This window comes from Stegodyphus dumicola, chromosome 11 (assembly GCF_044657685.1).
Source record: "Stegodyphus dumicola isolate Sdum_Otavi_A_Nest chromosome 11, ASM4465768v1".
Lineage (NCBI taxonomy): Eukaryota > Metazoa > Arthropoda > Arachnida > Araneae > Eresidae > Stegodyphus > Stegodyphus dumicola.
Genome location: NC_140778.1, coordinates 120,053,755 through 120,081,490, shown reverse-complemented (window position 1 = coordinate 120,081,490; position 27,736 = coordinate 120,053,755). Strand labels below are relative to the sequence as shown.

The window sequence follows — 27,736 nt, the reverse complement described above, 5'->3', positions numbered from 1 at the left end:
TGCTTATGAAAGAACATGCCAGACGTAAAGCAGTCAGCTCAACAAATTATTGTACCCGGACAAAGCCACAACCTCACATGTTGCCATCATCCATTATTAATAATTCTTCAGTTGATATTAACATGCAAGAGCGCAATTTAAAGAATAACGCTTCAACTCAAGATTATAACGTGGACAGTGATGTACAAAATAATCTACCCACAACCTTGCTAAAAACTCGATTCCATTTTCTTCAATTCGTTTTCTCCAAATCAACTTACAAAGAGCAAAAACGGCTTCTGATCATCTAGCAGAATTCTTAACTCATAACCATAAAGACTTTGTTTTAATCCAAGAACCCTATTGTATCGAAGGGAAAGTAAGTAGCATTCCAACGTCTTGGAATGTCTTTCAATATTCTCCTCAGTCGTCCAATCAACATCCCAGAGCAGCTATCATCAGTTTTAATCATAGCTGGCACCCAATTCTAATTACAGCCAAAAGAGACCTAGTTACAATCAGTCTTAATAGTTCCAACTCTCAACTTCTTATTTCAAGTATTTATGCATCTCCCTCCGAGGATATTTCTCCTTTGCTTCATGATTTAGAATCCATCTTGTTTTCCTTCCGAAGTCCACACATAATTTGTGGAGATTTCAATTCACACAACCAGCTTTGGGGCTACAACTCCACAAGTCCAAGAGGAAGGTCCCTTGAGGAATTCTTCAATTCACATAATCTTGTCATTCATAACCAAGCCTCGGATTTACCTTCTTTCGAAACAATGTATGTTAGAGGATGGCCAGATCTCGTAGTTACTTCCCATCACCTAATTAATTCGATTTCAAATCGCAAAATTGAAGAAGACCACTCCCACTCAGATCATAAATATATTACTTTTGAAATCAAAGAGAACTCAGAATCAGTTTTAATGAAACGTTTTAAAATTACTAAAAAGAAAGAAAAGAACTTTATTAAGCAAATTCAACAATCCGCATTTCCAATGACTTCTTCCTTCCAACTAAGTGCAACAAAAGAAGATCTAAATAAAGCTAAGGAAGATTTTATAAAAAAAAAAATCAAGAAATATGTGAAAATACCTTTCCAATACGATCTACAAAACCTTACTTTCATATAAATTGGTGGACTAAAGAGTTACGCGCTCAAAAGCACAAGGCGAGAGCATTGAAACGGAAAATGAAATCGATTACTGACGATGAATTAAGACACCAAGCCTGGCTCAAATTCAAAAAAGAAAATGCAAACTACAAAAAGATGATTCTCGAATCTAAATTAAAAAGCTGGCACAAATATTGTTCAAACAATAAAGAAATTTATGGCACCTTATACAAGATCGCCAGTAGTAAAATATTTAAACCGTCACAAATCCAGCTTCCCTCAAATTTGCTTTCAAGTTCTGGTGAAATTCAGGATGCCACTCTCTCAACCCTAAATGAGATTCTTGACTCTGTCTTTCTAAAAGATGATCCAGCTGAAGATTCGCCTACTCAAACCAGAATCCGTAACTGCGATGACATTCCACAAACAGACAACGATATTCCGTTCTCAAAACAAGAAATAAAGCAAATAATTAAAAACCTAACTTTAAAAAAGGCACCAGGCTCAGATGGCATCGATAACCACATTATAAAATTAATCCATCAAGCCCATCCTGACATAATCTGTAGTTTTTGCAATCGATGTATAGAACTCTCTACCTTTCCTGATTGCCTGAAAATTGGTAATATAATACTCTTCAATAAGAAGAATAAAAGCTCCGATGAACCTAAATCTTATCGTCCGATAAATCTTCTCCCAGCCCTGGGAAAAGTTTTTGAAAGATGTCTTATTGGTCGTCTAAAATTTCATGTTTACAGCAAAAACTTACTAAGCAATAACCAGTTTGGATTTCGAAGCCTACTTTCATCAAGTCATGAAATTAATGCAGCTCTTGAACAAGTCAGAAACAATAAAATCAACCAACTTCATTCTGCAATAATATGTCTCGACTTAAAATCAGCTTTTGATTCTTTATGGTGGCCAGCAGTTTTCCAAGCGCTGCGTTCCTTTAAGTGCCCTAAAAATTTATTTCTAATTATTCAAGATTACTTCAGAAACAGAAAAAGTATGATTCTTTACAACAACACTGAAATTGTGCGTAATCAAGTCCGAGGATGTCCTCAGGGGTCTTTCATGAGTGCAGATCTCTGGAATATCAGCTTCAACAACATCATTGCCTATCCATGACCGGATTACTCAAAAATTGTAGCTTTTGCAGATGATGTAGCTTTTATTACAAGTGGCCGTACCAGAGACATTTTACAGAATAATTGCAACGAAACACTCCAGTTATTTAACCAACTTTGCAAAATTCAAAACTACAAATTTCACATAGTAAGTCCCAAATCTTAGTGATCCATAAACCAGGACAAAATATAACTAAAGCTTTAGCACTAAAAATTGACAATCAAAAGATAAAATCTGTGAACACAATCAAGTACCTCGGTTTAACAATCGACAAGAAATTCTCCTGGATTCCTCATCTACAAAATATTAAACTTCGTACAACATCAATAGCTAACTGCCTACGACGTATGCATGGATATAACTGGGGCTTAAATCCCCATATAACACGTATTCTTCTAAAAACAGTCATCTCAAAAATGGTAAATTACGGAGCCGGAATTTGGGCACAACCAATGACAGTAAGAAAGATGAAATGTTTAAATTCAATTCAAAGGCCTTTTACTCTTTGCATTACTCGGGCGTATCGCACAACTTCAAATATAGCACTTGATACTCTAGCTGGTACTCTTCCGTTATCAATCAGTGCAGAAATGGAATGCACCTATAGGAAAGTTCTCCAACTTAACCAAGCCGCAGAATTCAACAACCAAACCTTTTGGCCATCCAACTATGAAAAGAAAATTAACCCCAATCTTATCCATCCAGCGCTTCGCTTCAGCAAAATAATATTCACCACGTCTGAAGAAAATTCAAGTTCATCTCCAATTGCTTATACTGATGGATCAAAAATTGAAGGAAAAGTTGGTTCCGCAGTCTTTTCTCAAATTACCACCTCAAATATCATCAAATGGAAAGGCCATCTCCATAATAATAATAGTATTTTCCAAGCGGAATTGTCAGCTATAAAAGCAGCGATTGAAATAGCCATTCTCAAAAATCTCAACGAATTTAGCATAAAATCTGACTCCCAAGTAGCTATTCTAGCTATTAAAAATCCCTTACCTTCCTCTCCATTGATATCCGACATAAATTCTCTTCTTGGAAAAATCCCAAACTACAAAATTCAAATTTCATGGATCAAAGGACATAGTGGCCATTTTGGTAATGATCAGGCAGATGAACTAGCCAAAGAAGCAGCTATTAATCAAGATGGTACTGAAATCATCATTCCGTGGCCTCGCTCGAATTTCAAGTACCAACTAAAACAACTTGCTTCAAAATCTTGGTAAGATTTGTGGAACAATGCTCCACAGGGAAGACGCACATATAACTTGATGCCCAATGTAAGCTTAGCATTTCTGAACTCGAATCCTTCCCTAAATTACTTTATAACAGGACATGGACCATTCCCCACATATTTTTACGCAAGAAATTTGGCGAATTCTGACATCTGCATATGTGGGAAACAGGGAACTCCTGATCACTACGTTTTCTCATGCCCCTTAACTGAGGATATTCACATAAAATTCCCAAGAACTGACCTCCTGGCATTCCAAAGATTTTTAATTAAAGATAAACATCAATATCCAAAGTTTCAGAAAATTATGCAACGACTCTCTTCCTACGGCCTAGATCTCTGCCAAGTGTAAATCCACATACAGTTTAAACTTAGTGAACTTTTACATGCTGTAATTATGGACAAAATGGATCTGCTCGTGAACTGAACTTTATAAACTGCAATAAACCAATATATCTGAAATAACCCATGGACACCTACCTCTTTAGTATTATTATAGCAATTCATTTAACATTGTGTTGCCAGTACTAATTATAATTATCTCATTATGTTTATTTGTTTATTAATTATGTTTATCTCCTATTTTTGTTGCACCAAATCAGATGTTCAATTTATCTTGTGCATCTCAAATTGTATTCCTACTATTTTGTAATCTACTTATGCCCTACACCATTATTTTTAATAAATACTGGATGCGGGGCGTACTGTGGAATTGCACGATGTACCATAATAGGCAAACTTTAGACCTTTTGAAAAGCTTCAGTTTATGCAAATTCTTATAAAACTTGCAATTACCCCCCTTTTTTTTCTCTCAAAGAGTTAGTATGGGAAGGCATTACCAGTTGACCTATGGTACATCGCTGGTGTCCCCTATACTTTTACCTTTACCTTTACCTATATTACTATCCGCAAGTGGCGGAGGTGAATGTATGCACAACTTCTGCCCTCTGTTTAAGTACAAGTTTAATAGAAGTACTTAGTTCTCTTACGAACTAGTGTTTAAGTCATCGTAACATGCGTAAAATAAACAATTTCTTTACGCAAAGTGATTTCACCTGAGCCGACGATAAAGCCGGTTTAGAATTTACAGAAGAAGGGGACTGCCGATTTTAAGATCAGTAGTGACTGCACCGGGAGAAAAAAAGGCTACCGCCGACCTTTATGATTGACATTCATAACGCTAATCACTTTCATTAAGGTTAAAAACTTAAAGAATCTAATACAGGGCCTATTTTGCCCAAATTCGTTTTGCAATATCCAGCAAAATCTCATCCATCTAAATGGGATTGTTTCCTCGTTGAAAGTTCTGACAGCATATTTTTAATAACCTAAAAAGGTTTAGTAATTGTTAATAATTATATGAATAATATCTACAATATATTTGAAGCAAGGCATTAAAGAAGAGTTTCAGAGCGTTTTATGTACATCTTATATCTAGTACATTTTACAGACTTAATTAATCATACCCGTCTGAAAAAAAATGGCTTTATTTTAATGTTACGTATTTCGCGCTCTCAAACCTATTCCCTTATAGCTTTTAATTGCTAATGAAATCAAATATTTGACATCAGTTGCCATTGACCAATAATTTTCTGCCGAGCTCACTAAAATGCTTTTAAAAAGTTTTCATCTTGCCATCCAAAAAGACATTCAGCTGTTAGAATTAACATAACGTTCTCATCTAAAGTTATTTTCAAATACTGCTCTCCTTTTTTTTTTTCGGAAGTAAATCGGAATTAAGATATGTACTTCACGTAATGTTTCTACAGTTATAGTTCCAGTTAATCTATTCAGTTACTATTTCTGCCCTTTCCAGTCATCAAACTAAATTTCTGAGTCAGATGCAGTAGCGCTGAACTCCGAATTTGGACCTTCCTCATCCTGTTTCTTGTTATACTCCTGAAGAGGTGGAATGACCATGAATCCTTGCCCAGAGTTCGACGATCTTTGAAGCGGCCAGCTATGCCTCTGGTTCAAGCGGAGATTGATGGTACTGCGGTATCATCAATCTCCGCTTGCTGTGGTCCTTTCGTCTGCCTATTGGTTCATCCGCAGAGCTATATTCGGCATATATATGGTTTTCCTCTCTCTCTCTTCAATGTAATCGTTCCTGATTTTTACTGGTTTCCTAGTGGAGTTCGAAAAGGCAGCGACACCACGAGCCCAAGGACTTTTAAAAAGAAGTTCATATGGTTTGGCTTAATTAAAAAAGTTAAATAAGTACTTTAGGAGCTACTTTGTAAGTTCAGGAAAGTTACATTTAGGCTTCTTTAGCTAAGGTGCGGATGATTTAAGACTGGTTTAAGTAAATAACTTAGTAAGTGGAATACTACTTTAAATGAGAAGAGAAAAGTATTGATTAATTAAAAGAATAATTGAATATTTTATTTAAAATTTTTGAAGTAATGCTCTCAATTAAAATTTAGAATTCATCTCAGATTTGTGCATGTTTGCATCACTGTTATTATCGGGACATCTATTTTTTCTAATTTGCCTTTGCAAACATAACTGTAGTTCTGAGTAAGAGCAGGGAGTTTGCTTAAAACTATGCCCGTGCAAGTGTAGAAGATACGACACAAATGGAAAGGATTTAATTACCCTTTATTCTTCACAGTTTACAGCCTTTCCCGCACTTCGGGATACAAATACCTGCACTTATGGTCTGAACCGTAAAAATAAGAACTAAAACTACTTACTTAAATAAGAACTAAACCTCAGATATTTTACAGAGACTAATAACGCGAAGTTTAGCCTTTTATACTTTACGTATATGTAGTGAGCAGAATGCGGAAAAATACAATACGTCTTCAAGGTATCAAAGAGAACTAAGTTTTGGCTTTAAAGGCAACTAAGAACTGACTAAAAAGCGCACGGTAGCGAGGAAGGTAGCGAGAAGTCTTTCTCTTTCTCTTGGCTAACAGCCGCAACTTAAGACACACTCATGTCCATCAATTAAGGATAATGCAAAATCAGGCAAAGGAAGAGTTAGAAGCAAAACAAATTTGACTTATTTGTAAAGCTTATTTATCAAACAAAAGGTAAATAGCAAAAAAAGATGCTATATGTTTGATATTATTAAAAAAATTAGCGATTTTTTCTCCCTGGAGCAAATTACAAAAAAAAACCTATTTACAAAAAACCAATATTACATGGTTGGTATGATTGTTAATACATTGTATGTCTCCCAGACGATGCAATACAGTCCGTACAACGCCTAGGCATGCTGAGTATCAAATTATCGATCTGATCTTGGAGGATATTACACCACTCAAAAAGCAATGCTCTCCGAAGTTCCGGTAGACATGTAGGAGGATGTTGACGAACTGCAACTCGACGGCCAAGCATGTCCCACACGTGCTCTACTGGATTCAAGTCCGGTGAGAATGCTGGCCAGTTCATACGGGTGATATCCTCCGATTGAAGGCATTCGCTTACGATGTTTGCACGGTGAGGACGGGAGTTGTCATCTATAAACACAAATTGTGTGCCCATGGAGCCCTGAAAAAAAAAACGTACATGTTGTTCCAGAATGATGTCCCGATAGATTTGGCTTGTCATGGTTCCATTTTGAACATGCAGGTCAGTTCTGGAACCCAGAATAATTCCACCCCAAACAAGCACTCCTGCACCACCGTAACGGTGTCGTTCAATGATGTTTTCTTGGTGGTAACGGGTACCTGGAACTCTCCATATGAAAGTCCGCCGAGAATCAGACTGCAAGCTAAACCTGGACTCGTCGGAAAGCATCACACAAGCCCACTGTTGCGGTGTCCACAATGCATGCTCTCTACCTCAGGCTAACCGCAGTCGAAAGTGAGTTGCAGTAAGTGGAACGCATCTGACAGGTCTACGAGCATATAGACCAATCTGCCGTAAGCGTCTGCACACGGTCTGCCTTGAAATTGTCGTACCATTGGCTGAAGAGAGTCAAATAATGACCATCATCTTGGAATCGTTGCCAAAGCCTGGAGATAACAATTCCAAGTTCGTCTGATACTTCCAGTTGGGTACACCCACATTCCAGACGGCCGATAATTCTACCACGTAAAAAATCATCCAAATGCGTACTTTGTGTCCTGACTATTCGTTTATTGCAGTGAAATGCTTATAAAGTGCCTGCGAACAATTTTACTTCTTTGTCTGTATTCCTTATATATTACTCTCTTACACTCTCGTCATTGTGACGTACAATCGGTGTCATCTGGTTACTTCCTGAAATTTGCATATGATTCTTGAAGATGTGTGTAGTGATTTTACAGGTGATATATTTATTTTAGAGTTCGATTTCCGCGTGACTCCGAATTATCCTTAATTTATGGACATGAGTGTACTTAACAGTTTGCAAGCTCAGTTTGCATAACCAAACCTATTTGCGTTATTCTGGTTGGAAATGGAAAATAAGAGAGAATAGTAAAGTTTTAAAATAAAATAAACGCTAGTAAAACTTAAAATCTTTTTTTTTTGTTTTTTTATGCTAATTAATCAGTGCAATAGTTTTCTTTTGATGCTAATAGAACAGAGCGGTGAGGTTAGTTGCATGCTAGAAGACCAAATGCAATTGTAATAGTCTCTTAACTGTGTTATTTCTTTGTCTGTGTATTATATATTAATAGATATCTACCTGATACCTCAAATAATGCCCGGTGATTGATTAGCTTAACCCGGATTAATTGTGTCATTATGTTGCTTAAAAAAACGAATATGTAATTTAAGTGAATTATAGTATAATAGTGAATAAATTAGACTTATTTTACCGATTAATTTTATTGAATGAATAATAGTAGTAGAAATATAATATGGTTTGATGTGAGTAAATCTACGCATTTTCATTGATATTTTATACCTCTTTAAATAAACTCTTAGTGTGATTTCAAATTAAGTAGTGTTGGCCTGAATTTTATGGTTTTGTGCTCCCATGACTCTTAAAGCAAGAGTTGTTCAACACCTACACAACGCAATTGAAGTTTTCAAAAATTCGCATATTCGGTACTCTTGGAAGTGAGTGGATTTATTGTGAAGAGGTAAGGTTATATCCTCTGAATGATTCTTTGCAGGTTTTATCCTCCAGATTACATTTCGTACCAACTAATTCGGGGTACCATAATTTTTCTCTTAAGGGATTTTGTTGAGCAGACACCAACCGTTAATTATTCAACCCTGTGTGGCTGTGAGATACGGTAGACAACATTTCTAACGCCATTTTCAATTTGCACTAAGAGATCTGTTAGTAAATAAATTAAAGAATTTCGAAGTGGATTTTTTTCGGTCTTCAATGATATTCAATAGTATTCTTTTATGTTTTAATAGCGTCCTCACTTTATAATTTTGTTATCTTGTATGGCAGAAGAACTTTCACTGAAGCAATTAATAAGCCAATTTTTAGTATAAATATCCATAATTAATTCTCACTGAGCTTTTTTTCTATAAAATCATAATTTGATAATCTTACAAAACATTTATTAAACTACAAATACTTTTTTATTTTTAAATATTGCAAATATTATTACGAGTTGGCTACATGCCATTATTTAAGCCTCTCAGTGTTTTCCATACAGAATTCTCTAAGGTTCTATCAATAGGATTTGCTATTTGTAAAATACATAATTACATTTGTGAACATTTTTAACAAAAATCTGCATAGATCTGCTCATTCCTTAATCTCTTAACGCCAGATATTTTTTTTTTTTTTACACTGATACTTTATTTTTACAAGTACAAACAAGATTTACAAGATTTACAAAGATTTACAAGTACAAACATTTTGCTCTTCAGTTTGTGAGCAGCTCATGACTGTAATGCTTGAATTTAACATCAAATATCTCCGTATAATTTTGTCCTATGGAAATAAAACATTTTTATTTTCTTGTACGAAGTAAAGAAAGTATTGTAATCGCAAAAAAATTCGCTTGTCATATTTCAAGGAAAATATCCATTTTGACCGCTATCGAAAGCAATTTAAAGATGTTTCTGAGTGATATCTGTATACAAGGAAAGAACAAAGAGCTCGTTTTCCCTAAAACGAACTGTAAAATGGATTCAAAAGAGTCTTAGAAAGTTGAAATCTTGTATATAGGATTGCTATAACATGCTATTGTGCACCTCCATTTTTATTTTTAATTGGCAGCACCAAAAGTACATATATATATAATACCCGCTCTGTTACTCAGTTCGGTGTTCCGGTTATGCCTTTAGTTAATCTGCATGCAATAGTTGCAGAATTATCAAAATTTTAAAAGTTGTTCAAGTGCGGGTAGTCCCAATGCAACAGCCATATTTATTTACATTTTAAATTTACAGAATACTGAATTCAGTTTCTGAACCTTCAGTGACTTTTTGCCGAGTAGGACGAAAAGGAAACCTTCAGTTTCGTGCACTGAAAAATCTGCCTTCTTGCCCGCTGGCCGAATTTCTTGTTTTTGCTTATAAACTCTAATTTTAACTGTCAATTTTGTTTTTTAATTGTTTTAATTTAATGCGTGGTGTTTTATGCTTTTCTATATTTTCCGATTTTTAAAGAAGATATTTTGAATTTTGATGTATTTTTCCCTTGCCGGGAAGTGAGAACTGAATTAATTGAATGAGAAATATGTCTCCAATTAAATTCGAGGAAATACGTTTAAATGAAATGCAGCAAAATATGTGTATAATTTACTAGGCCGTACAAGGAAGTCCACAACAGATTTTTTTTTTTTTTTCAATTTATACAATGAGTATATCTTTCTCTTATATTTACACATTAGAAGTTAGAAGGAACTTACATTGCATCTAAAATTCCCTTAAAACTATTTTATTATATTATATACAAGTGTTTTCAGTAATTTTTCTCAAAAATGCACGTTAGCGATTTTTTTAAAAAAAAATTCATACTATAATGGTATAGACTGCTAGTATTTTAAAAGATAAAGGAACACAACGGCTGCCTTTAAAGTGAAATATTAATTCGTAGATGAAGGGAAATTATCTGAAGGCAAATCAGTTTAAACAAACTTGATTTCTTTAAATTTAAAAACGACAAAACAGAAGTATATGCTGCATTTAAGACACTTTTGCAGTTGGAAGTATATATTTCTATGTCCAACGGTTGATTAAAAAAAGAGCTAGCTATCTTTAGAGTTTGATATTTTTCTTGATGTTCTGAGAAAATCTTTTGACCTTTTTCGAAGAATTCTAATCCTGTGCACAGCTTTGAGCCAAATGAAATACATTTGTTAGACGAAATTCGCTTATCTTAACCTTCGTAACTTTTCCGTTGACGTTCTGTGAACGGAATTTTAACGGTTAATTTTCCGTTAACGTTCGTAAAAGTTTATTGATGAAACTTCACTTTTGTGTTCACTTTGTTTATTTTAAAATATTTTACATGTTTTACTTTAATATGTATTTATATTTGATTTCCATTACTTGTTTTATTACTATTGTTCATATTTTGTTTATATTGCATATATATATTTCGTTCCTTATATGTTTATATATAAGGTTATCTTATATGTTATACCTATAAGGTATAAGCATATAAGAAACCTTCATATATTCACATATATTAAACTTCGTATCTTTTCCGTTGACGTTCTGTGAACGGAATTTTAGCGGTTAATTTTCTGTTAACATTCGTAAAAGTTTATTGATGAAACTTCACTTTGTTCACTTTGTTTATTTTAAAATATTTTACATGTTTCACTTTAATATGTATTTATGTTAGATTTACATTACTTGTTTTATTACTATTGTTCATATTTTGTTTATATTGCATATATATATATTTCGTTCCTTATATGTAATAATAATGTGTAATGTATATGTAATAATAATAATATGTAATAATATATAAGATTATCTTATATGTTATACCTATAAGATATAAACATATAAGGAACCTTTATATATTCAAATATATTAAACTTCGTAACTTTTCCGTTGACGTTCTGTGAACGGAATTTTAACGGTTAATTTTCTGTTAACGTTCGTAAAAGTTTATTGATGAAACTTCACTTTATTCACTTTGTTTATTTTAAAATATTTTATATGTTTTACTTTAATATGTATTTATATTTGATTTGCATTACTTGTTTTATTACTAGTATTCCTATTTTGTTTATATTGCATATATATATTTCCTTCCTTATATGTTTATATTTATATATATATATGTTATATATATATATATATATATATATATATACACACAAATAGATATATATATAAACAGTATTAGAAAGATAGAAAGGAAGACAGTTAATTTATCCCCAATTCATAATTTCAAATGCTGGAACTGTAAATCAGCAAACGAGAATGAGAAGTTTCGTTCAACATTTGATTGATGTGAATGTTGAACCAATTTTCTGACTTCAACGATAAGTGACGTAATATTAACCAATTTCAAGAATAAATTATACAAATGTTTTACCAAAACGTTTCAGTTTTTAAAAGCTCACTGCATATTCATCTCCAACATAACAATGTAGAACACAAGGCAAGTTCGGGGCAATCGCAAGTGGCAGTAAAGAAATAAAACGAAAAAGAACACGAAATTAACTATCAGGTTTCGTGAACTAAACCATTCATCCATTTAACGGATCTTAAAAATATGCTATAATGCTTAGATCATCTAATAATGAAGGTATTTTCCAGATGCAATGATTACAAAGATTGGAAATTCGAAGACGAACACAAGAAACGTAATCCTGAAGATAATCCCATCAGATGTGAACGTGAAGTACTAAAAATAGGTACGTAATAAATAATCAACAGAAATAATATTTTAAAAGCACATTTCTTTCTCTAGAAAATACCTGCCTATTTCCTTGAACTATTTGCCTAATTATTTTATGCTTATATAGCCACCTGCCTGTCTGTCTCCGTATCTATCAATCTATCTGTACATTTGCATACGCATAGACTAAACACATACACACAGACTAAGACATATACACGTAAAAAAAGACTGAACATAGACTAAGCATATACAGATAGCCTAAGGTTATTCAAAAGACTTCACAGATGTATCACAGACAATTATCTTCAGGCTAATAATTTCAGTTTAAGAAATAAACCAGTCTTGTTATGGAAAATTCTTATGTATTTTTTTGTTGTGTATATTTATTGCGTGTTATTTTACTGTGCATAATGTATTCTTAGTTATTACATTATTTTACTGTGATTAATGAATTTGTATTGAGCTTTTTTTAAATTAATGTATAATATTTAATATTGTTAAACTTTACGGCAAAGCTCCTTTAAGTTTGGCAGAATTGTGTTACACTTAAAAGGGCGCGGATGTATTTCCGTTTCTCACGCGTAGGCTTCTTTGGAGGTTAGAGGTCACTGTCCAGCTGCATTTTCCTCTTTTCGTGGGGGTTGAAAACACGTGTTTTTCTCGTTCAGAATAGTTCTAAGGGGCGGAGATTTTGACAGAGTAATAGGTTGGAAACATTCTGTTGCGTGGGAAAGAAAGGGTCTGTCATCTTGTAGAAAGTTCTGAATTTCTGAGAAATTCAGCGGCTATTTATTACCTTTCTTTTAATTGGCGAACTGGAGTCCATGTTTCCTTAAGATTGGTTAAATTTTTAATTTTAGTGTTGTTTGAGCCAATAGTGATTTTGAGGCGTTTCGTGGTGAGTGTATACCGAGGTTTCTTAAGCCGTTGCACGGGAGGCAGGAGATATCTTTTGGACTGAAAAAAAAGATTTTTTTAGAGAAGACTTTTAGCAGATTTTTTTTTTCGGAGCCTTAGCGGATTTGCTACTTTGACGGCGGACCCTACGGGGCCGGTCGCGGTCAGTGAGGTGCTGGGATAGAGCGGAGGAAAACGCGGCGGTTCTTTGGGGGTCGACCGCGGTATACAGTTAAGTTTTTATCTCCGAGAATCTGGGTACGGAGGGTCCGAGACAGTGCGGGTGCTCGACATGTTGACGGCGGCAATTCTTGCGGCCTATAATTTTCAATTTCGTCGCTGATGTTTCTTTCCCATTTGTGGAACAGTCTGAACTGCTCGTTCGTGCTGGAGTTTCTATTTTGCTTTAGAAAAGATGGAAATATGGAAGGTCGTCATCACCTGAGGTCTGCCTTGGTCTTTTGTCTCCAGTTTCGACAATCGGGAAGTTGATTGAGTTAAAATGCTGCTTGACGGTGCTTACAGCGGGAACTGTGAAAAAGTCCGGTTCCTGAAAAGGATGAAGATTTGGCAGTTATTGTTTCGGCGATTTGTGACTGGATCCGGGCAGCTTCCTGTGTCCGCGGATTTCGTGAGTGACTTTTTATTTTCATTGGTGTTTTATCTTGTTAAATAATCTTTTTAAATTTGGAAATGTTTAATACTAAAGCAAGAGCTGTCATGTTAAGTAGATAAAAATTGAATATTTTTACCAAATTTTTAGCTGAGAAAGTAATTTTTTTTTATTTAATGTTTAATAGTCAGAAGTTAATTGAACTAATTGGAGGAAGTGAATCTTTGTTCTAATGTTTAAGTGCTATGCTCAATATGATTTATTCTAAAGTAGCCTCTTATATGAGTTTAATCTTCTTCAGTGTTCCTGTTTAAAATGATTAAGAACTGTGACGTGTTTCACTATGATTTTGTGTTAATGGAATAATGTTCAAATTGAGATTGTTATGAAAAGAAAAAAAAACTATGAGTAACTTTAAAAGATTTTGTAGGCGTAGTCTGGCCAGCTATCTTAAATTATAATGTGTGGGAATTTTCAATAAATGTGTTTATTATCTTTAATATTGTATGTTTCTTTTGTGTATTAATTGTGATCTACTGTAGGTCACCCATATGATCCTTACGGAAACATGGCTATTTTTATTCGAACCTGGGTACTCATATTGCGGTAGTAGAAAAAAAATAAGTTTTAAGTGTCGGTGACTATACGATCGGTTTACTGAATTAATTTTGATTTGAAGAGTAGACTTCTTAATTGGGAGATTGTATCTTTCCCCGGTGTTTTGAAGAGTTCTGTGTGGTATTTGAAATGTCAAAGGTTTAAGGCTATCTATAGATTCAGTATTGAAATTTATGTGTTTTCAGGTTGGATATCTAAATTAGTTTTCATTTAGTGAGAGATAGCGTGTTAAAGATATTATAGTGGAAGTGCATTTTCGAATTTTGTTTTTTTCAAATAATCGTGATTCTACCAAAACACCGGGGAGGATATCTTTCTTTGTTGTCTTTTAGATTTAAAAGTTTTGATTATGTATGTACAAAGTTTAGTAGTTTTTTTTTTTTTTTTTTTTCTTTTGTCGCGGCATCAAGCAGTCAGTTTAAGTAAAAAGTTAAATGTGAAAGTTTTCTTGCAATAGAGTGGCTCTCCCTATGAAATTTTAATTTTTATAATGTTTTTATGAATTATAAAGCTTCCTTGTGCGTTATGGTAGTAGCAGAGCTGCATGCTATGTTGGTGGGTTCAACTTTCAAGCACGAAGAATATATAGATGGCTATAAATGTAAAGTGTCTGTGCAGCACGGGGGTGAATTTAAAATATTGTGAAGTTTAAAGCTGCATCGAGAGGTGTTACTGTTGACAGAAGAGGAATAGGAGATCCGTGGATCCGTATCTCGGAGTATTCTCTGTACAAATATTGATGGAGCTGGGCAAATTCTTAATGTCATCTGTAAGCCCAAAGCCTCTGCCAACAACAGGAAAATCCGTTTCTGTTTTTCTCATGATGAATTCGTGAATTTAATCTAAAATTTTCTCAAGACAAGAATATTAATTACAGCAGCAACAGAACTATATTAAAAATATGTTGTTTCAAAAATACAATCTTAAATAACTTTATTCATGTAGACCCAGGTATTCCATTTTAAAGGATATTTCAGAGATGACATATTGACTTTGCAGTTTCACAACAGCATTTTGTTTAATATAGTAGAATGCTTTTTAACCGAAAACGGCGGGCCATTGCCGGTTCCGGATCAAAGATTTTTCTGGATAGTTAGATACGAGGGCTATTCACAAAGTAACTTACGTTTCGGTGCTGCGCGTCGAGAGATAGTGCTAGTATCTCCAACTTGGTGGTCGGAGTATCTACTGAATCCTAACGCATCCGGTTGTAATCATTGACGGCACGTATTGCTTCTGCTTTGTTCACTGTGTATGTTTAAATTATGGGCTGCAATAGAAAATCCCGCCAATTGTGACGTGCGATCAATGATTAGATTTTTGTGCGCAAAAAACTGACACCAATTGAAATTTATCGGGAACTTTATATGGTGTATGGAAACGAAGTAATGAGTGAAGCCGAAGTGAGACAATGGTGCACCATGTTTAAAAATTGCAGCATAAATTTTAACGAGGAAGCTCCAAGTGGTCGGATAAGCATTGTTAAGCCTGAACTCGTAGAAAAAAAAAACGATGAAAAGGTTCATGAAATCCACCACTTCCCAAGTTCGGAGCTCTCCCTAGAGTTTCCTCAAATTTCACGAGCTTTAGGGATGTGACACAGATCATTTAGTGATCAGATTAGTGATGTGACAAAAGATCTAGGCTATCAAAGGTTTTGTGAAAGATGAGTACCTAAACTCTTGTCAGAAGACCACAAAAAGCAGCGCATGGCAGCAACTTTGACATTTCTTGAGATGTACCACGAACAGTGAATAGCTTCTCCATCGTGTCGTAACAGGAGACGAGACTTAGGTAATGTTCGTCATTTGTGAGACACTTGTGTGTGCCTGGCTTGCAATACAGCTCTTCGACGAGGACAAGGAACTGCATACAGGCGTCCGTGCACTGTTAAAATCTCAGACGGCAACATTCTATGACGATGAAATTAACAAGCTCGTGTACCATTATGATGAGAGTCTTAATTTGTACGGAGATTATGTAGAAAAATAGCTGACAAATGTGCCTTTTAAATGTAAGTAATACAAAATGTTTACTTTCATTTGCTTTTTTATTCTAAAACGTAAGTTACTTTCTGAATAGCCTACATATATATATATATATATAACTTTTTTATTATGGTGATCCACGGATTCAAAATGGATTCTGAATCAGTCCAGATTCGTGCACTAACCTAGCTCTTCGCATTAGGTAGTAAAGAACATTTATGTTACAAAAATATACTTTTATTTACAGAGCAAAAACGCGCAGCAACATTCTGAACGAAAGCTCATTCTCCTCATCACATACTTTTTCTACACTCAGGTTGCGTATTGACATTTATCAAAGGAGCTTGACAAATATATATATATATATATATATATTATAGAACTTAATTTCTCATGTATGATAATGCCCTCTGCAGAAATTGCAGCATATCAGTCTGACGGTCATGCTTTTTTTTGGATAAATTGATCATAAATAAATATTATCGAACATCGCACAGGTTATCCATTTCATCGTCTTACAAAACTCAAACATTTGCTTCTTTTTTTGACTCTAAGATTCAACATTTTCTATTTGAAACTGACCTAAAACACAGACCTACAGAAATCTTTCTTTCCGTTTCCACTTGCTTTCAAGATCTGTTTAATTGTTAGTGCGGGATTCAGCTTGAACCAGCTATTTGCCACACACAAGGATGTTGAACAGCATCATCCTACGCAGGAGAAAAATCCTTTTGTGTTCCCTAGTCTCTTATAAGAAAGGCAATAAAGGCAATCCCATAAAAGTACGCTTTTAAACAAGCAGTGGTTCCGTTTGCAATGATAGATAAAAGAGCATGAAAAGGCATTCCTACTTCTTTCTATTCAAGTGTGCTTTGTTTGATCCAATTACAACCAACCCTGAATACAGTGTAACGAATAAGGCCATAAATATCCTCTTTTCTTTTCCACCGTATTCTGGGAGCTGGAAAACTCGAAGTGACCAGTTTCGGGGTAACGATAGACGACACATTTAACCCCGACGAGTGCATCTCGTTGCTAACCCTTGACGACGCTTTTCAATTCGATGAATCTGTCGTGGAGGAAATGGTGAATTGATTATTTTAAAATTAAAATATTTGAACATAATTTTGTATTTCGGAAAAAACAAAATTAAACAGTATTTTAAAATCACTATATTTACTACCAGTTGAATGTTTCAAATTTCTTATTTTTATTGTACGTAGTTTCGACTAGGAGGGAGTTAATTGGTTATATATAACTGAGAGCTACGGGGTTTTCACAGCTGAAGCTGTCAATTTCAGATAGAGAGGTCGTGGGAGACACATTCGCTAATAAACGCTATAGAAGTAGGTCGCTACATCCGTAGCGCTCAAGATATGCAATATGCAAAGATATGCTAAAGGGATATGATAACTGCCATTGTAATTGCTATATTGCTAATTTACTACAATTGCCTTTATGGAAGACTACAGCCCGAATGGTGCATAAGTGAGTTCCAAATTTTTTTTTTTTATTTTTATTTTCTTATTCAGAATTACCAGAAAGGGACAAATACAGAGTAGTAAAGATCACTTGGTCGAACACCACTCTACTAAAGTGATAAACTATGACCTATCGAATATGTGCCCCTTACAAGGTTCTTACCGTAGTAATAAAAGTTTGCTGTGCATAAAATGAAGCTTCATATCGTGTAATGACATAGATGGGTATTTCTTAAGAAACTGTATGAACGCCTGAAATCCTTCATCAGTTATCTTCTATGTAACTTTATTGCTCTGCGTGTCGCCTTCATCCTATCATCTTTCTTCTTTCCCAGTACATGCTCAATTTTTTCATGTTACCTTTCTTGGGAGAGTGTAACGGAAACAGAAATATCTACATCCACCCATACCTGCACCTCATCTTCACTAACACTAATCTTCTCTGAATATTTAACTAATCCAAAATTTTGGTAACGGATGCCGAACCTGGTGAAAACCAAGCAAATATTCATTTTCAAAACCAAGCGAACATGATCATTGGCCACAATTTACTCCAACAGTGAGATAAAGCAATGTTTTTTAGAAGCAAGAGACAAAGTAATTCTGACAAGAATTATTTCAAGACGAAGTAATTTCCAAAGTACATCTTGTATCTTTTACTACGGAGTTCATCCAGATCATGGATACTATCCTCAAAATTCGCACCACGCATGAAACAAAATCGGCAATTCATTTTTAATTTCTAAATAATTCCTTGGTCTATTGGTTGGATAAGGCTTATTATTTTGGGCAGAGGAACCATAAAAATGTTTTTCATACTTACAGGTTTAATTACTTAACTGATTACATACATTTTCACCGTGGATCTAAACTTCAAATTAAAATTTAAACTGCCAAAGGTTTTTTTTAATATTGCTAGTTAATTGGGTGCCTGTTAAGAGAATGTTTGTGGCAGTAAACATATTAATAGATTCTACTTGAAGTGTTTCATTTGCTTCAAAATGAAATTGATGCAAGACTGTGATGAACTTTACGCATGTTTTTGATACTGATTTCAAATTATTTATTAAGCTTTTAAAATATAATATAAAATGGTTTGTTTAGGAATTACTTATACTGTGAAAACAAGATATGGATAAGACTGATAATTATAATACAGGATTTGATTGCAATGCAGTCATGTTGATCTGTTTAAGGCTTATTTAAAAATGTCTATTAAAGCGAATGTCATATTTTGATTTAAGTATCCTTAGATCTTTAAATAATGTACGAGTATAGAGTCTCAATAAGTTTTACTTATTTCATTGCTCCCTTTTTTATTAATTAGTTTTTTAATCACATAAAAAAGCTATCAGACTTTAAACACGACTGTGCCGTCCTCTGCGTGCGCCGTCCTAATTGAACTGCTTCGCTTTTCATTCGAGTTTGTTAACACTCGGTAAACGGTTAGGATCTCAAACTGAATCTGTCTCTTATTGACTAACAAACTAAACTATTTAATAGCAATAGATGTATTTCTTAGGAATATTACTTTTTTTTTCATTTTAATCTGGTTCCTTTAAATAAAAATGCATTTAACTGACGACATATCTAACGAAAACATTCAATATTTCTATTTAGATTATGTATAGTTTCACGTTTCTAATGCTTAGGAAATATATAATGTTCCCATGCTAATCTAAATATAAAATGTTTCGCTATTCATCTAAGCATCTTTATTGATATTCTATACTGATAAACCATATTAAACTTTAAAAGCCCCCTTCAGGACAGCAGTTAAAATTTGAAAAAAAAACCTTTTCAGACATTTTTATTTTATTTATTTATTTATTTATTTATTTTTGATATTGTTGTAGGAGGTGTAGTACCACTAAAGGCTAAAAACACTTGCCATAACAAAAAGTTCATATATTAAACTTAATACACTTTTATGCAAAGGACATTGTTTCAAGTAATATGCAGATTTTTTAATAGAGGCTACCGCATCCAACGTTAGTAGTGGCCAGTGCCTGGAAACAAATAAAATCTGCCATTAGGGGGAAAAGTTTATAATTTTGATTTATATATTTTTAACTTACTCGAATATATATGATTTATGCTTATGTTATTCCTGTAGTCACTGAAGTGAAACGAGAAGTTTCTGCATCAGCTGTATTTCTTGTTATTCTATTGGGTGTTATCCTCGGCGCATTCTTAGTTCTAGCTTACAATGCGTTCAAGTAAGTATTTCTTAAAAACTTGAGAACAGTCTTATAAATATCCATGACAGCTTAGAAAGAAATAAAATATGTTCATAGTATTTCAGAAATAATGCTTGTTTTTGTATTAATCAGAAGTTTTGGAGATTATAAACAATGAATACTTTAATTGTTGCAGTGTGTCTTAATGTATAGGTGGTACTAGGAATTGCCCATATTATGAGATCAGAATAAACAAAAATTATGATTCCTATTTTTCCAAGTTTGTATTAACTGATTAAGGAAAAGCACACAAGGGCTATCTGCCTAAGGAAAGGTCGTATTTATAGAAAACTTTCTAAGGGGAGCTGGCTTATTGCACGTTGTATATGGTTAGTTTGACTTTTTGTTTGGTTTATTATGGCAAGGAACACTAGAGCTATCTGCCTAAGGGATGATTTCGTGAAGGAATTTGGAAGGAAAACTGGCTCGTAGATATGTTCCACATGGGAAAAACAGCGAAAACGTACGTGCAGAAAGTCCTTTCGTCTGGAATCGAACCCAGGTCGGAACTGAAAACATTCAGTGATTTTACGCTCGGCCGCAGATGGTTCCTCATACAGTATATGAAAGCAAATCATGGAAATAAAGTAAGCCAATACGTTCGCCGGGATTTGAACCCAGCTCGAACTGCTAAGGTCCAGCGGTCTTTCACGCTCAACTAATAAAACGTTGCATATGGTACGAAAATATGGGCTAACAAGCGCATTTTCGCTGGAACGTTTAAACTCAGAATGGGCATGATTTCTCCATTCAGCTCGTCTTCACTTGTGATCTATTGTAGTATCAAAAATATAAAGTTCTTTTTTAATATTTTAACACAATTAATGTTCCATTCCATGCCATAGTGTTATGAACATTATGTACTGAATTGCTGTGATCCGGGAAAAGATGTTATTAGTGATCCATACTTTGAGGTTTCCGCATAACATCCTACTCTCAACAAGTGTATTAATTATTATGTATATTAATGAGTTTTCAGAATGAAAAAAAATTGATATTCCTGCGCGCTTTCTCTTAAGATACTAATCTTTTGCCACAATCTAAATTTTATTTATAGCAATCTAGTAAAAATAAAAGGCCCGTTTTTTTGGAAAACGTTTCGCCGGTATGTTTTCACGTATTACATTATATGCATTAATTTTTTTTACTTTTTAAACTAAATGCTGACAAGAATATCTGCTCTTATTATTCTGATATATCTTAAGGTGATTGTTGAATATTAAAATGAGTCGTAAATAAAATTCATAAATTAGATGTATCATATGCAAACATGTCATGTAAAGCCATATATGAATCACTCGTTAAACATATCCTGTGCCACTACATATTTCTAAATTTCTAAAAAGCTAAAACAACAAACTAGTCAATAAAATACTATGTAATACTACATACCTGTAAACTTCTAAACTGCATACCTATAAATTTTAAGCAATTAAAACAACATAACACTAAACAACTAACCCAAAAATTTCTTTTCTATTCATACCAGAGCACTGTAATACTCAGCATGAGATATTTTCAGTTTGCGATGTTTTAACGTCAAGCAAAAATGTCTTGTAATTCAAAACACAGAAATGTTGAAAATGGCTTATGGAAGTTTCTATAAATTTTCTCGGGCAAAATAATTTTTGAGTATTGGGATAACAATTCAAAATTTAATCATAGCACTGTATCACTATAAGAGTCCCTGAGATAGAGTGCCGCAAATTAAAAACATAAATGCCATGGGTAAAATTAATGGCCTCAAAGATATTTGAAAAGATGAGTTTTAGCTGATTACGCTGAGATGAAAATGATTTTCTCATATTTAAATGCAAAAACAATTAAAGATATTATTGAGGTAATCCAATCTGGAATCGTTTGCTATACATGATGTGTGGTTGGATTTCAAACTGGAATTCCTAATTCTGTAAAATGCGCAAATTCCTTATAAAGATGAAAAAATATATTAGATTAAACAGCAATTTTGAGTTTTTGACAGAATTTTTATATCAGCTTCAATGATTTACATAATTACACTTTTTTTTTCCAATGGCGGCCACTAGTCATCATAGAGATTGGTCACTACTAAGGCCAGAATAAGTGGTCACTTTAATATGAAGGCACTTAATACGTGGGCCACTTTTGCCTCTTATGAGAGGCCGGATAGTTACAACCATGCCTTCCGAGATTCGAACTCGGGACGTTTGGTATCGCAGTGAGTTACCCTAACCACCATACCGTCTGCGCGGCCTTATATAATTACATTGTAGGGGGTATTTTAATTTTCTAATAGTTACTTTTAATTTTGAACCCCTTAAACCCATTCAGCCGGTATAGTGGTTAGTGACCCTGACTGCCATAGCGATAGGCCTGTCTTTCGAATCCCGGAGAAGGCATGATTGTAATTGTCCGCCCCCTTCATAGGAAGCGAGGGTACATCCATAATGAAATGGCCAACGCTTCCGGACTTTATAATGGCGTCAGGTTAATGACTATTAAATAAAGCGCCCGGCCATTAAAAAAAAATTAACCCCTTTTCTTTATCATCCAGTTTACCACCTGCAATTTTCTGCCAGAATCAATTTTCAGTATCGCGTTTTATGTAAATGTAGTAGAACTAGTATTTATTGGAAGTCTCGGTCACTTGCGTAGAAGAGCTCAAAAGTTCTCATTAGAGCGTGCGCTGCCTTGTACATATGTCGTTGCTTTAAGCTAATACTTACCACGTTCGGCCGTATTGCTCTGTTCCTCTTAGTATTCGCTGGTGAGGTTAGTAAATAAAGACAAACTCGGTTAGTTATTTTGCTACGCGATTTTCTATCCTCTCCTCCTGAACTCACTGTGCTGCACTCATTCTACTTGAAACGACCTTATTATGGCACACAAACTTCTGACACTCGGAACGTTTCATGCTTATCTCAGCATACAGCGAGAGTAGTTATTTCTGTACAGCTTCGAGTAAGTTTTAGTTAGTTAAATTTAGTTTAGTTTCTCATTTTATATCTTAAGTTCAAGCCAAAGTGGATGCTTCCTGTAAGCTCGAGAGATGTGTGAGAGAGATATTTCTTGAGTTAAAATAAAAGGGTATTTACCTCTTCGTTGGCCTTTGTTTTTGAAGTTTTAAGAAGTATGCGCAGAGTCACTACACACTTCTCCAAGTATTCTAGTTACGAAAGACACTCAATTAACGCAGTCAACGAAACATCCAGCTAAATCGTTACACCAGCATGGCTTACATGTCCGTTTTTATACTACAGTCCTTCTGCTTGAGTAATAAATATCCTTTATTTCTATAATACGTGAAGAGGTCATTGAGAGTATAAAGCTTTTTGACCACATTTGCAGATTAAGATGTTTTGGCATAACTAGACATGTTTGTTAGAAAAAATAATAAATGCCTGATATTTTCTCATAACTGCTCTGTGTTTTTATGCAAATTATTTTCTCAATCCGATATCCAGTTGGAGCTCTCGATGTCTTTTTTTAAGAAATTGACTGGAATATACTTTATTACAGTTAGATGAGGAAATTATATCACTTAATTAGGCATTTATTATTTAATCATGCAGTAGGAACAAGAGCGGAGGCAACTGTTATGTGATACCAGATTTATTAAATAAAGTATCTATATTACGAATACTATTTTATAATCACAAAAGATAGATAAAATTTCCCATGCAGCTTGAAAAGAAAGCTTTCTGTTCACTTCTTAATGACGGCTGGAAATTATTTTCCCATATATTATGATGTGCCGTTAAGACATAATTTCTGTACGACTTCTAATATAAGAAAAAGTATTAAATGCTAATTATACTGTGACAAATGGCACATCGTAATTTCACACTGTGGCGGCCTACCAACGGCCGAGCGGTAAAATCGTTGGACATTGGTAGTTTCTATCTGTGTTCAATTTTCAGACATACGGACTGGGTGCATGGGCGTTCTCGTGGTTCCCCATTTGTAACGTGCATACGAACCAGTTTCCCTTAGTAAGGCCTCCCCGAAGGCATCTTCCCTTAAGCAAATAGTCCAAGTAGGCTTTGCCTCAATAAATTAAACCAAAATCACTCTTTGGCCTTGGCAGTGACTTATGAACGTTCATTAGTTATTATATAGTCTTGAGTTTGGAATTCATGCTACATTTAAAATATACTTACGAGCTATGGGAATGACACTGCAATTCAAATACCTGATGCTGATAAGAAGAAGACGTTATAAGTTTTAAATAAAGGCGAATGTTCTAATGTTAAACTAATGTTCGATTGTAAGTCTCTACATCAAAATAATTGAAGCACCGACTAAACTAGTGTTCCGTACAAGATTCAGCAAAAGGAAAAAAGATTGAATAACAGAATATGTTCATTACAGTTGCTGTAAAGATTTGCTACATTTAACGCATTAAATAAAAAAAAAATTATATGTAAAAATATCAACGTAGAAAAAATTGAAGCTTTTAATTTTTATAAATCATTGTTAGCTTCTATAATTGTTCTTTCCCCCCAAAGGTACTTAGCTAAAACCTTTTTTTTTTTCCATACAGAGGAAAGGTCATTACTAGTGTGTATTCTAGGCATTTTGCACATCATTAGTATTTTCTATTAAGGAAATGCGCAATTCTTATTTCATGTTTTTTAGCATGGAATAGATATTTCAGGCAGACATTGGAGCGTCCGGTCAATCTTCTTCCTTCTTTCTTTATTAAACAAAAGAAAACGAAAAGAGCCTTTGTACAAATTTCTTTCACTTGATGCTGTTTAAAGAGAGGCTATATCACACAATGGAGGAGAAACATTATTCTGAGAATTTCGCCGTTGCCTGAGTGAATAAGATAGTTGAAAACTGGTAGTTCAACACAGATTCAAATTGCTGCAAAGAGGCTGACCATAAAAAACCGCCGAATAGTTGCATAAAAACTGTGTTCAGGAGGTTTCGTGGTTTTATTCATTTATAATGTAAATACGAGCCAGTTTCCTTTAGAAAGTCTTCAACAAAATCATCTCTTCCTTTACGTAGACAACTTATAACATCTCGTAGACGTAGATATCATAAACTAAAGAGATCTTGAAAACTGTGCGACGAAGTATCCTTATTTCTTAAGCATAAAATGTCCAAAGAAGATTCTTTACACTTTTTTACCAAAGAGTAAAGAACCCTTTATTCACGCAATATAAGTTTATGTATAGGCCCACTTGGGCGTATATGAGCCAACACTTCTAAATTAACTCAAAGAGGTAAGGATGGCCTTAAAATATAATAAGTTTAGCCTAACGGCTCACAGGATAATTTAACGCGCGGGAAGGTTCTGACTCCTAAAAGTCGGCATAAACAAGCTTAATGGCTAGAAGCATTCAACGACACAGAAATCTAATCGCTAGTAATTCAAGATAGCAACATAGCCTTAAAATAGGCACAACACACTCTTCATAAGCCTTCCTTTAGACACTACTTCTTTGTACCTCATTTAAATACACACGGGCTAGCTTAGTAACATATTTCGGCCAGAAAACGTGGTTGAAAATAAGGATTAAAGTTACTTTAGAGTAAAAATTAACTGTTAGATAAATTAAATAAATCTTCGCAAACTCTGGGGTGCTTTGCCATAATTCAGTAACTCAATATACCTTTGTTAACCTAGAAAACTGTGTAACCTTAAAAACCAGTGTAATTCCATTTAGATTATTACGAAAGGTGAACTATGCAAAAGTTTTCGAGATTATGGTTAACTCGAATGACTAACATTGCAAGGCCAACACTTGCAATATTTGATATTATGCAATATTTGATATTTTATCTTATTTATTTTATTTATTTGATCACTTTGTAACTGCAATATTTGATATTATTTACACATTTTTACTCCAAAAATAAATTCAGCAGAAAGATTCTTAAAATTTAATAAAGTAACTAATAAAAAGTAAATTAAAACTCAACCGATTTTTGTTAGGCAAGAGAATGTGATATAGCTGGATTATTTGATTACGACCAAGCACAAAAGCGCTCTCTCTCTAAGGGATAGAAGTTGAGGGTTTATAAAGGAAACTGTCTCGTGTTTAATTTATAAATGGAGAAAACCACGAAACTGCTCATGCACCTAGCCCGTTCAGGGGGATTTCCATCCGGGTCGAATTATTAATATTTAGCATTACTTTTTATTAAGCCACTGATGGACAGTTATGAAAAATGAATAAGATTACACGATTAACGGATATGAAATCGAATTTATTCTTTATACTTAAATATTTATACTTTTCTTAGCAGAGGTGTACGGTGGGATTGCACGTTTATCATAAGTAAACTCTAGATCCTTTGGAAAGCTCAGTTACTCCTTTCCTGAACCTTTCTTTGTAAACTGTTATAAAGCTTACACTTTTTTTAAGAGTTACTTAGTATGGAAAGGCATTACCAGTTGACCCATGGTACATCGCTGGTGTCTGCCATACTCTTATCTGTACCTCTATCTCTACGTTTCATAACATGAGTAACATTCAGGTTAACGCTAACTTAATTAAATAATAATAAACAGTGCTTTGTATATCAAAATGCACGGAATTTCATCATTAGGAATTAATGCTAAATATAGGCTTTTGTTTAATCAATTCTAAATTCAGTCAATGGCCATCTTTGATATATACAGAATACCTGAAAAATATTTTAGACAAACTAATCCACTGGTGTTAAGTAAGACTAAAACGTAGAGCTTTACCTTCAAACTTTTAATATTTTTATTCTAATCTGAGATACTGTTGTTTATTACGGAAATCATCAATGCTAATCTCAAATATAATGCTAATATCTTTTCTGTAAAAAGGATGTTAAATGTTTGTATTAAACGTCAGCTACTCTAGCTTTTATTTTGTGGTTTGATTTATATTTTAGGTTAAATATTACATAGTGTATATTATTATTTTCTTGCACTTTAATTTCAGTCTTGATCTTAATTGTTATTAAGGCTTATTGTCTTGCACATCACTTTCTATCTTAATTCAAACTATGGCTACTAGATATCTAATAGAAATATAACGGTACTTTGTTACGGAGCATATTACTGAATTTTTTCATTGCAGGAAACAAGAAGAGGAGGTGAAAATAGAATTTATCGAAAAAGGAAAGTACTGAAGAAAAGGAAAGTATCCTATCTAAAGTACACATTGTTTTTGAATACTTTCAGAAATGAACATACTTCATGTTGGAACATTGTAAAATATATACGGAGATTTTTATTGCAATTATATATTTTTGCAAAAATAAAAAAAAAAAAATTAAAAAAAAAAATTCTAAGGAAGTGTTGTCATGCTCAATTTAGTAAATTTGTATCCATTACATATTCACAAATTGTGTTAAATAAATAAATTTATCAATAATCTGTGAAATACTGAAAACATTTATCATAAACTAATTTACGTTTATCATGTATACAAAGAGAAATGGCTTAATCAAATGCCTAAATTCCAAACAAAATCGTGGATTTAAAACACGCTTTCTAATCAAACAAGCATAATACGTAAGCTATAGAATAGCTTTATTCCAGTTCTGTACAATACGATATGTCTCTTATTATTTGTTCAATAGTATTAAATTTATTTTCCAAATTACTCATTTTGCCATTTTATCTCAAGTCTCCTGAAATTACGCTACAATAGTTAAAGCCAAATTATAAATTTAAAAACAAATTGAGAGTTAGATGAAATTTTTATAATTAATGATCTGTCTATTAACAATTAATGATATATATCTTTTTTAC

General features: G+C 33.7%; 1 protein-coding gene across 6 annotated transcripts in view; it reads left to right on the top strand.

Annotated features, from left to right (window-relative positions):
• The window catches only part of LOC118199320 (uncharacterized), a 71,747-nt gene extending 44,474 nt beyond the window's left edge, over nucleotides 1–27,273 (top strand). For 5 of the 6 annotated variants that reach the window (XM_085827171.1, XM_085827169.1, XM_085827166.1 and 2 more), the window contains 3 exons: nucleotides 12,092–12,189; nucleotides 19,890–19,992; nucleotides 27,060–27,273. In XM_085827171.1, coding sequence (XP_085683297.1) covers nucleotides 12,092–12,189; nucleotides 19,890–19,992; nucleotides 27,060–27,111 — 253 coding nt within the window. In that variant the 3' untranslated portion in view covers nucleotides 27,112–27,273. The remainder of the gene's footprint in view (nucleotides 1–12,091; nucleotides 12,190–19,889; nucleotides 19,993–27,059) is intronic. The other variant, XM_085827167.1, reaches the window with a different exon arrangement.
• Nucleotides 27,274–27,736: the final 463 nt, after the last annotated feature.